At 40.6% G+C, this 12,516-nt stretch overlaps 1 protein-coding gene across 10 annotated transcripts in view; it reads right to left on the bottom strand.

The window, feature by feature from the left end:
* The window catches only part of ascc3 (activating signal cointegrator 1 complex subunit 3), a 193,226-nt gene that overhangs the window by 72,978 nt on the left and 107,732 nt on the right, over nucleotides 1–12,516 (bottom strand). For all 10 annotated transcript variants that reach the window (XR_012957737.1, XR_012957738.1, XM_076106880.1 and 7 more), the window contains 2 exons: nucleotides 5,598–5,774; nucleotides 4,490–4,561 (listed from right to left, as the gene is read on the bottom strand). Coding sequence is in view for 8 of the 10 variants with exons in the window: in XM_076106880.1 (XP_075962995.1) it covers nucleotides 4,490–4,561; nucleotides 5,598–5,774 (249 nt within the window). In the remaining 2 variants the exon portion in view is untranslated. The remainder of the gene's footprint in view (nucleotides 1–4,489; nucleotides 4,562–5,597; nucleotides 5,775–12,516) is intronic.

Here is a 12,516-nt window from a genome sequence, read left to right as displayed (position 1 = left end):
ACAATAAATAAAATGACTGAATAAATTCATTATGGTAAAAAAGTTAAATAAAATAAGAAATACAATATGTATAAATAATAAAAACATGTATGCGCTGTATAAGATTGTGATGTAATAATTAGCAATAATAATACAAAACAATTATAGAACACTAGATAAATGCCAGACTGTTAAAATGTTTTATATTCTCAGCTACTCAGCTTTATCAGAGCCAGCGTCACCACATGTTTTTGTTGAACATCAATTCAACACAAGAATTGTGAAATTCATCCACAGAGACGTTGAGCTGGTACTGCAGTGGGTTGATCTGTAGAGTTCTAATGTGAAGTCAATGGGTTCTAAAGTTACTGGCTAAAATGTAAGACTCCTCAACGCTCTGCAATTGTAACCGTGCAGATGGTCTAGCTCCTCCCTTTGTTTAGGCCACACCCCAAGTCTGCTTTTGTGGTGGTGGTCTATATGTCATTCACCTCATATCGATGGAGAAAAGTCAAAAGTCAAACCCCACACAGTACCTCACCCCACAGAAGCTACATAGATCCAAACCTGAATTGTCAGAAATGTGTTTCAGATGTGGTGTAGAGGTCGGCTCCTTCCTACACTGTACCTGGCTTTGCACAAAGGTGAGGTCCTTTTGGTATGACTTTTGTTTACTGGGAAACTTCACAACCCTCTTTAACGAAGCTCCAAATTAAACTTGCAGAAATTGCTTTATGTGGCCAGGAAATGTATCGCAATGACGTGGAAGTCTGATTCCCCCACTCTCATGGACAAATGGTCTGTGGAAATGAACAGTTGTATTCCTCTTGAGAAGATTACATATAGTCTCAGAAAGAGATATCATTTATTTTTGAAAATCTGGCAGCCTTATTTGGAGTACATGGTACAACACTAACAGTAACTGTAACTATAGAGCTCTGCGTTACAATATACACTGTGTCATTGCAGTCTCGTTGTGCTCTGTCACTCTATGCACCAACCTTTTCTTTTTTTTGTTGTTTTTTTGTTTGGGTGGGGGGAATTATTTATTTACTTTATTTTATTTCATCTATTTGTGCATTTTTTATTTAATTTTTTTTCTTTCTTAACTTGTTATGTCATTTTTTGTAATGTTTAATGTACTGTGTTCTGTACGCTCTGCATGTTCTCTTGCATTGTTAAAATACTTGGAAAAATAAAATATTCTTAAAAAAAGAAGAAAGTCAAAGCCTTAGTCAGATGATGCTCCACTACGAGCCTCGGACAGCTCCAGTGCTCCTCAGTGTGCTGAGCTCTACTGCAGGGATGAACAGCATTGTTCCAAAAGATATGTCCTCGTTTTGACGCCTCGATTTTTCATACGCATCAGTGCTCTGTGGGAGCAGAACTGGTTATGGTTCTTCACTGATTTACTAGGGTTTCTCCTTTAATTGATGATGCTCGGGCTGGACGATATCATACATTACAAAATGTTTGACCACATGCTTCCATATTGATTTGGGCCGATATTGTTGGCTGACTATTGTCTCTTTCACAAAATATTTACACAATAAGATTTTTGATTAATATTCAATAGTAATTTGGATACAATGACTAAGTGGGTAAATACAAATAGAACAGCTAGATCAGCCTGGTATGTTCAGAAGTGAAATCACTTCACTGTAATGCAGCTTTTAAAACCAGGAGAGGACTTTTGCCATATTACAATATGACAATATCCAAAAGACAATATGTACTTTCATATCACAACATTGATATAATATTAATACATTCCCCAGCCCTAGGTGATGCGCCTGTACATGTATCCTTTTATGCTCTCGACAGGTTTATTGTCTTAAATGATTCACTTTTTTAAAAGTCATCTTAAAACATTATGTGAAGATCATTTCATTATGGCCCTTAACAGACCTCTTCCTAACACGCTTCCAGTGAAAGTGAGGAAAAACATATGGACTGACGCTGATATGAAGCTTAAGCAGTCTGAGTTAGACAAATCTAGTAAAGCTATCATTTCATTTACTCTACATACAGTGAGCTCTCTGGCTGGACCACAGCAGAGCGAGGCCGGCCCTATGAAGTCTGTCCCTGACTTACTGAGCCTTTGATCAACTTGTGTTCAAGTGTTTGACTTTCCCCAACGTCTGTTCCTCTTTCAAAAGGAATAGGCCCCAACAGCCTTCTGTTACATCCTAAGGAGGCTTCTACATCTGGGTTAGGACAGTACTCAATCATTGACTTAACAACTCACTACTACTGGGAGCACTAAAGGAAACTGCAGATTAATATTTAATATCCAGGAATTCCCATTGTAGACCAAGGGTAAACAGACGGCAGCGTAACCAATGGCACACTAGCAGAGAATGTGCAAGAGAGATTTTAGAAATGTTGAAATGCCCTCTCATCCAAATGACTGTTTGTTAGTTATTTGTGGTATTTTGGTTGATTTTTTCCCCACTGACATTCCTCGAAGACTCGCCCTGCTCTGCCTCTGATTGGCTGGTTCTCATTTTCAAGTTTATTTGAGATGAAGGAAAACGTGGACAGTTGGTAGGGTTAATGATTTCAACTGAGGTGTGGATGTTTTCATAAGGATGGCAGCCTTCTTACAGTGCTCTCATTAATAATTACAGTGTATTGATTAAGAACCGGAGATGCTTTATTTGATTTGATTTCTTTTTTTATGTTGCTTTGCACATTGCCCATATGGAAGGAATAGAACTACAGATCTCTTTGAGATTTAAAAAAAGCGCTGTAGACATGTTAACATTCACACGCACGCACGCACACACACACACACACACACACACACACACACACACACACACTTTGGGATTCAGTATGTTCCTCGAGGACACTTTGAAATGCTGACTGGAGGAGCCGGGGGTCGAACCGCAGATCTTCTGAATAAGAGCGACCTACTCTACCAATGACTATCCATTTCATCAGTTGGTAAGTTAGCACACTGAGCATACACTGTCCAGCCATATACTGTAGGGGAACTAGAAAATATTAAAAACACATAAAGGGTCAAAGAACACATGAACCTATTGTTTACACTGATAAAATAAGTGAAATTGTGAAAAAGACCCAGATTTGGTTTCAACAATTACCTGTAAATAGCTATGAAAAACCCTGTGGATATTGTTCTTATGTATTTTTGAAACATTTATTATGGAAATCTAATATTAGACCAAACAATATTGCATGACTACATGCAGCAACCAGCTGTGTGTAAGCTCCAAACACAGCGGGTCCAAAGAGACCACTGCAGCAAATGTTATTTATTGAAGTTGTTTTATCAGCACCACTGAGCTGTGTGGAAGCATTGTCGGCAGTAACCGCCGGCTTCTCAGCTTATTAAACTTCTCTGTGGCAGCAGGCTTCCCACCGGGAGGGTGGTAGGAAAACCATAGAGGAGATTTCATCCATCAGATCCTCCCAGGTGATATTAATATATGTCACAGCCACTTCTTGACGATTTAATAATCAGAAAAGACGCGGCCTCCCCAGCCGAGCTGTGGCCCAACCTACAAGCCGGATTTAGTTTCAACCAGGTGGATGAAAAGTTACAGTGGTGCAGAATTAAGTTGCTTTACAAGTTCTCGAGGGGCTTCAGCAAGACTGTGTCTCTGAGGGAGATAATGGGCCAGAGAGAAGAGAAAAAGGGTGGGTGGGTGTGTGTGTGTGTGTGTGTGTGTGTGTGTGTGTGTGAACACTTGCAATAAAGTGATGCAGACAGGATAACACCCGTGCTCAATAGGGAGTTCAACTCCTGCAGGAGACGGGAGCTAAACGCTAAAGTCTGAATTCACAACTCTCATCCTCCCAATAGGCCTACTGAGGCTGTGGAGTGGAAGCAGAATGAGTAGGGGGTGGTGGTTGGGGGTGGGGGAATGGGGGAGGGTAACACTGGGGGAGATAAGGACTGCAGACACATTAGATAGCAGGTGTTCATTCCAAACGGTTCACAAAAAATATTTACTGCAGGAGGTCCTATTCCTGAAAAACTTGAAAGAAGTATTTTCAAGGGAACCAGCAGCATAAAAGATGTGCTGTATTCTGGAGCTACACCAGTATGACTGTGGGCCGAGTCCAGACATCCCACAGTGACAGTCTCAGTAAAGTCATAACGAGGTATGAAGGAAACTGAACCCGCTACTTAATAAGACTAAGTCACAGAACGTAGACTGCTGGGAAAACAGCTTTCAATGAGAAGTCTGAATCAGGAAGATGAGTCATTCGGAGGGAAAAGGGAATTGTTCAGTGGATATGATTCTAGTCGACATAATCTGCTCTCATTTATTGGCCTGATATACTGAGTCAATTAACTCTTGAATCACAATTTTGTTACATTGGGTCATAGGTCAGACAAAATCCACAGTTGTCATGTAGAAATGAGTAGCGTTACTATAAAGTTACTATAAAGCTCTCGAGTGAATACTCATCTAAATGTACTCCTCTTTACATTGCATTCTTTAAGTGAGCTTCCAACGTGCAGAGGAGCTCTTACCTGATGACTGGCTTTAACCTGCTCCAGAACTTTGTTGTAACACACCTCCTCCATGTCATGAAGCTGCTGGATCTGAACAGGACACATAGTCACAATAAGCAGTTTATCTTCACTGATGACAGGCAACGTTTTAACACTAAAGTAACTCATGAAATGCAGGCACATAGACTTGTAACCTACATAGTGTGCATGCTCCGGTCCTACTTTGAATACTCTGCTAACTAATCCTCTACTATGAATAACACGGACACTTCTCTTTTGATGAAGCAATGGTGGTTTACTCTAAACATAGGGGAATACAAATAATGATGCCAGCAGTAATCGTTACAATCACACATGTAAATGAATCACCTGTTAACAGGAAAGGGTCCTATCAAGTGGCCATGCTGCCATGCCGATGTAGCAGTCAGACTCTTCTATTGATGATTAAAGCTAAAGTTCTGTTATGTGGAGGAGTCTAATACGATTTAGATATTTGGTTTTTGCACCTATATTGTATTCACACATCACCTTGAAGAACTAAACCACAGGTGCATGAAAATGTTCAGGGTCCTATACGCTCTTATAAACAAAGGTGCTGGCTAGAACCATATAGGCTTATTTGGCTTATCCTCATAGGAGAGCCTGTTTTGGTTCTTAGGTTTTTACCTCAAACCATCTGTGAAAGGATCCTCCCAGAACCCCCTATGAGAGGTTCTACAGTGAACACTTCTATGGTGTATTGGTTCCATCCAGTCTCATCCTCTCTGGGAGTTAAAACAAAAACCTTTTATCCTTCTAACAGTGCTAAGAGGAACCCAATGCGCTTGGTTTTAGCCTGGGGCCATTAGAACCATGTCCAGCAAGGCTGATGTGGTGCAGCCAACCCAAAACAATAATGGTTCACAATCACGTTTCTGGTGTGTGGCTGAGAGGATTCCTGGAAGAACTCTTCCTTAGTAAAACAGTTCTTTGGATGAAAAGGGTAATGGAACCCATAGTCCTACAAAGAAGGAAATGGGTTCTTCAAAAACGAAATATTCTGGGTAGAACCTCCACCTTTCACGAAGAATCCTTTTTCTGAGAGAATAGGTTTGTAAATACATTCACATCATCTTTGTCTGTTTACCTTGTTAGTGGATTTGATGCCAACAAAGGTCTGTCCAAGGGGCACCGGTCTGAAGCGACTGTCAAAGAAGAAGAGGCCGATGTAGGGGTTGACGTGCAGGAAGGCGGCCACATCCAGATAGTTGGGTAGAGTGGCTGACAGTCCCAGGATCCTGATCATACTCTGGGTGGATTCCACCTAACCATCAGACAACACAGTGTCCTAGTTACACCAAACTCTATGCTATGCATTCATCCAGTGATACTGTCCAACTGTTCCTGAATCTACCTTGACGAAGTGACGTGCAGGTCAAGATAGCAAAAGAGGTATTGAGCATAGATTATAGAGGATCTAAGTGAGATTTGGTGAAATACATACACTGACATTGATCATTATCTACCACCATTAAGGCGCATCACATTATGGTATGGCAACTGCTGTATATACAGTATATATAATTCTTAGCGTATATGTAGCCCTTACTCGTTATTCATACACTATACACATGTACATCACTCTGGTTAGCTGTAAAGTGCATTTTGTCATTGAATCTAATCTAATCCAAACATTGTCGGGAGGCGACGGCTAACTCGGTGAAATAAGATTAAGTACAAAGGTTCACATGGTGAAATTAGCATATGTATTTAAGAGCCACACAAGTATTTTATTCACTAATTCGCTTCAAACACACTGCTGTTTTTTTCCGTTTTGCTGTTAAACCCCCAACGACATTTGCAGAAGTTTCAAATGAAAAGCTTTCCAGGAAAGTCTTTGTGCCGCTGGAAACAGATGTGCATGTAGGTCCTGGTCAGTGTTCAGGACTCTACGCTGTGTAGGAGTGAAACACTTGTGATACTAAGACCGTCAAAACAATTCTGAAAATAAAAGCACGTTATAGAAAGTGGTTGGCTTTGTGATCTATTTCATTGACTTATAAGACAAAGTAAATGGTCTTACCCACAAGTCTCTACTTTGTCTTTGAGACCTGAAGAAAAATATGTTGTGTATAAACGTGGTGAGAGGAGGGAACACTGGAGGGGGGGGGGGGGGCTATCTGTGAGCCTCCTGCTGGATGTGACAGGAAAGATTGGTAAGGCCTTTAATGTGATGCAGTACCTGTCAAACCATCCCATCAAGATAAGACCTAACCAACCCCTGCCAGCCTGCACCACACATCCACAGGAGCAGTGCTGAACCTCCGTACTGCAGATGTCCCCCCCGCTCACCTACAGAGAGTCAAACCATCCTGCAGAGCCGTTTCTTCTACACTGCCTGTTAACGAGGAGTTTGTAAACGAGATGAAGAATCCATGTTTCAAATAAGTCTGTGACATCAGAACAATTTATAGAAACTTACAATCATTGTGATTAACAGCTGAATTTACAATTAGCCCAAGGAGAATGGGTAATGAGCTGAATATAACTTAATTAATAGAGCACAATATTACAATGAGACGCTGTGGTGACCTCTGAAGTCCTCTGTGGCTTTGTTTGGCTGCTGAAACAACACGATTTCCCATAGGTATTAATAAAGAACTGTATCTCTAACCATTACATTACAGTCATTTAGCAGACGCTTTTATCCAAAGCCACTTACAATAAGTGTATTCAACATGGTGTTCAAGAGAACTACTAGTCACCAGAAGTCATGAGTGCATCTCCTTGTTTACAAAAGCATGTAAGAGCATAAACCAGAAGTACAGTGCAGAAACAAACTAATATGAATACAATAAGTGCTCAATAAGGCTCACTAACCATCTATCAGAGAAACCCCATCAATGGTGGCCTCACACTGGTTTTGCTCACCTCAAAGGGGTTCTCCCCCCAATGTTACACACAAAGGATAGAGCTGTTTACTAGTCCCGAGGAGTACTACTCAGACAGTCAAAACAGTAGTATGATGTCTTCTTCATCAGGTCTGAGAGAATGTGAGAGAATAAGCCTGATGACGTCATCAGTTCCAAACGGATCCTGAGGGACTACAAGTGTAGAGGAGGAAGCCTGTGCCACAAAACAAAGTACCTGAGCAGAAGTCACAGGTATGCTGCCTGATCATTTACATTTCAAGCCACTGAAGAATTTAGGAATTCAAAATTCAAAATATTGAATGAGTATAATAAAATATGATCTATTGTTGTACAGTACATCACATTGAAAAAATGTCACCAACTCGACATGCAAAATGCTGCTGAGACGTTAATGCATTAGTCATAATAGTCTCTTAACTTTACAGATATAATATAACACTGAAAGGGTGATTCTGTTTATAATACTACTGACAGTACTACGGGATGCTGCTATGAACTGTGCTGAGCTTCAAAACATCAGCAGTAAACTGAGACAAACAACAGGTTGTGCATCCTAAAGCTGCATGAACAGCAGCAGAACTATCACTCATATTATCACTTCATGAAGTTATGGGCAAACATGGCAGCAAACATTGGCTTATTGACACTTCCAGGGTTTATCAGAGCTTTTTACAACTGAAAAGAGTAAACTAAATGCTGCAAACAAGGATGATGAGACCAGACTTTCCAGGCCGACGAACCCAAACAACAAGCTAAAAGAGGAAGCGCAGAGGATGCTGCTTATCACTTTGAGCTCCTTCATTACATACACATATGATCAGTTCTGAACTCCAGTGAGAGGAGAACAGAACAGAGAATGTGTTTGACAACCTGATGTGTCTGCATCTGGCTAGGTAATGTGAAGGATTTCAGTATTAAAAGCATTATTAGTAGAATTAAATAACACCACTAGTGGTGAGTAGAAGTGTCACAATAATAAGAATGTCAAAATATGTTTACTTATGGAATGTATTATATGTTGACAATATTCTTACTTATAGAGGATATTATATGTTACAGTATTTTACTCATTGAATGTATTAAACCATAGAAGTATAGTCACTAAAGGTATTAAAACACTGTATGAATAGTTTTGAGGGTCAGAAAGGGAACATTTTGAGTGAGACTTTACAGAGATGCAGCAGAGAACAGAGGGATGGACAACTGACCACCAGGACCTGAGGAGGAGTCCGGACGACTTCAACCAAACACTGAGATGATAACTGCCCGAAGGCAGGAGGGGCGATTGAATTTCGGCCAATCACAGAGGCTGATACTGGACATTTAAACTTTCGGACAGAGACTTTTAAATATAGGCTTAGTTCCAGAGGGTTTGGGCCACAGTTCGCGCCGTTACCACTCTGGGTAGTTTACCAGCTGGGCTGGGCTATTAGGTGGGCCTTGTGAGAACTCTGCCCCGTGGGACATATTGATATCGATAGAGTAATTCAGTGTGCAACTGTTATAGCTTCTCGTTTATTAAATACTTTTTGATTGTTAACCGGATCCAGTTCATTTTTGGTGCGACTTCGCTGCCGAAGGTTTGCAGCAGCGAAAGTCCCATCTGGGTCTCCCCTGAAAAGATCTAGCCCTAACAGTAACAGTTATTAACAAGCCTATTATAGTGCATATTAGTCATTTTGTGGCCATTCAAAATACATGACTATAAAAGGCATGCCTTATGTAGTAAGCTTAGAGGTAGAGCACAAACGCTCCTTAAATACCAAAGCACGAAGAATAAGCCCCACAACAGAGCAACATTAAAGGCCTTTGTAATAGAGGTTAGAGGGACTGTATCTTGGATGCAGTGCATCACTGGTAGCAGAACACCCGGCCAAGAACATGTGGCTCAAAACAAAGCTCTTCCAAGTAAAACATCAAAGTGATAACTGGCTCGGTTCTAAAACATTTGCATAAAAAGGGGGACAAATATCATTTAGTTTACAGGGATTTCCATATTAATGTGTCGGAAGACGTGAACTTAAGCACCTTGCGCATCAGAGGCAGTCGGCGTAATTCCTTCAGCACAATCAATTATAGCAGTCTGTCAGGTGTGGCAATAATGAGACGGGGAGAGATGAAGGAGGTGGGGGAGGGGCTGCCGGGTGTGCTGCTGCCACCCAACATCATGGCTTGGAGGGTGGACTATGAGCCGTTTACAGATGCTCACACAAAGACAAACAGAACACGCTGCTTTCTGTGCCCATCACATTTAAAAACAGTTACTAGCAGAGAGAATAGTCCCACATGTTGTACTCAAGTAGAGTGACATAATCCTCTGCAACAGATACATTAGGTTCCGGTTACTGTATTACTAATCTGTTCCATATACAAGCTTAAAGCTTAAAAGGGCAATTTAGTGCTCCCTTCTCTCAATACCTGCTTTTACATTCTGAGCTAACAGGTTCAAAATGCTGCTCGTACTCATCACAGTATATGGCTAATGATATTCTATATTTATCTTCTCATCAACCAGTACTATGTGCACAGCCACACCAACAATGAATGTATCTATTAACATGTATTGAGAGTGTGTCCAAAGCAGGCGGCAACCTCCAGTTCTAAAAAGTGAAGCCAAAGCTTCATGTGTTAAAGCTGCATTCTCTCTAGTGTCCACCAGGGGGCGACTCCTCTGGTTGTATAGAAGTCTATGAGAAAATGACTCTACTTCTCTCTTGATTTATTACCTCAGTAAACATTGTAAACATGAGTTTATGGTCTCAATCTCTAGTTTCAAGTCTTCTTCAATACAGCATGATGTTCATTTAGTACATTATGGTCCATTTAGAGTCAAACAGACCATAAAGCAGGGATGCTTTAGGGCGGGGCTACACGGTGATTGACAGGTCTCTACCAGAGACGTATACAGAGTCTCTACGTCACTGCCAGTGAACACTGCTGTTCACTGGTTGCAAAAAAACAAAATTGACTTATTATTTATTATTTTGACAGCCACAAATACTCACCAGGGGTCTCCTTGATAATACAGCATGTAGGATCCATACTAAAAGTAAACGTGTACACAAAAGCCAAAAATGGCATGCGACAAAGAAGAAAATCTGACTTCTAAAAGTGTCAGCAGTGTTCATACATCTGCTGGCAGTGTTCCCTTTATAAATCACAGTCCACCTGGAAATGTGCACATGTGGATCCCACATGTGGATCAGCCTCACATCCCGCCCTCTGCACGCCCACATTCAACCATAAATGGTGAATGCAAAGCACCTCATGAATATTGATGCATATAAATGAGCCTGCTGATCAAAGGTTCTCCATGGTGAATCACACAGCATTCCGCATTATCAGCAATCACACTGATTGCTTCCAAAACGATCATGACAATCAGTGGAATCCACCTCCATGGAACATCATGTGAAAATGGAAGTTTGATAGGTAAACACAATATCCTGATTTATTCAGGTTTTGTCATGGTGGGACTGTTAATGGGGATCTGGAGTGTAGTGATTGTTGTATTTCCACACAGTCCTTATGTGTAGGTGGTGAAGATGTCCACCATGATGTCTCCAGTGAGCTCTGTGTGCCTGACACACAATCCTGAGACAGTCCTGATGAAATATGAAGTACACTTTGATTTTTTATATTTTAGAATGGAAAAGGTGCTTATGGAAGAGTTATGGCTCACTACAAGCACAAGTACCAATAACACGGCTGGTTTGAATGTCTATAACAGAGTGGATCTATAGGGAACGTTTGATATTACTATTGTTATTGAAATGAAATGTGTGAGGAGGCTTTAATTCAACACCTCACTATCTGCATCTCCATAATGTGCAAACGCATGGGTCAGAGTTTCTGTACAGGTGCACACATTCTACCGCAAACTTTATTTTTATGGATCACTACTTTTGTGAAAGAGGCATACATACATATATGGGTATAAATGAGACCCTAGAGCACCGAATGTAGATTAATCCGCCACTGAAAATAGTCCCTAACAGATGTACTATATCATCCTGGTAGAGTAATGTTTGCTAAAAACTACAGTAGCCAGCAGTTTGTAGGAAATGACTGAATCCCTTTTACAGGAAAACGTGCTACTTGTGAGCCATTTTTAGAGGTGTATGTCTTCAGTAGGAACCAATGGGCTTGGAGCTCAGAGCCATATCCAGAGTAATTATGTCAAGGTGTCCGACTTTGAAGAACATATATGCAGACCAAAGTTTCCAATAATAAATTATCGTTTGCCTTTTTTATGTAGAACATTTTGCTTTACAGATATCACTATTTTCTCTATGATTAGTGCTGAATGAGGTAATTCTTTCCAGGAGACCTCCTGGTCTCAACTCTCAGGTCTGGAATTAATGCATTAATGCCTAAATAATAAATAATAAAATGTATTAATCGATCTCTCTTTTTTCTTCTTTGTCTTCTCCATACTATGTGTATGCCCTTCAGTCTCACTCCCCTCTTTCTTTCTTTCCTCCTATTTTCTTTTTTATCTTGTTGCCTTCCTCTGTTCCCCGTCTTCTCTTTCTGCTCTTCCCACACTTCATTCTCCTTCAGATGCTGTTTACGACTTTGCAAGCAATGACTTTCTGCTCTCAGCAACCGGAACATGTAGTTCCTAATCTGTATCTCAACTGGCACTGAGTCATATTACCTTTTGCTGCTAAGCAAACAGCCTGTAGTCTACACACTACTTTTTAAAGCCCTATCTCATCTCAAATTATTATTATCAGTTGACCATTTGTCTATTATCAACATACATTTTCCTAGCATTATTACTTTCACACATGCAGCATTGCTGTGTATCCAATATCTACAGTTCACCATATAAAAGGTTTTATAATTTTTATCGAAAAACTAAATTTTATATATTAATTAAAGCTGCAAGCAGCATTGATCGGGCCCTCGCAACTTCACGCACGCCGATTGTACTGTCAGGACTCATTTCTGTGACCATCATACACTAAGTGCACGAGTTAAACGGTATTTCCTGCCTGGACCAGCGGCGACCAGGTCTTAAGCCTCGAATGTTTTTAGTGTACCTCCGAATACAATCATAACTGTAAGCCTGTAAAGATCGACAAAAAACTGAATGTGTGTGAATGCGCTTCAGTGTTGGTAACGTAA

This window comes from Anarhichas minor, unplaced genomic scaffold (genome assembly GCF_050575085.1).
Source record: "Anarhichas minor isolate MPS153535 unplaced genomic scaffold, ASM5057508v1 ptg000036l, whole genome shotgun sequence".
In the NCBI taxonomy this organism is placed as follows: Eukaryota; Metazoa; Chordata; class Actinopteri; order Perciformes; family Anarhichadidae; genus Anarhichas; species Anarhichas minor.
Note: the sequence above shows the minus strand (reverse complement) of the source record. Positions and strands in the feature narration are given on the sequence as shown.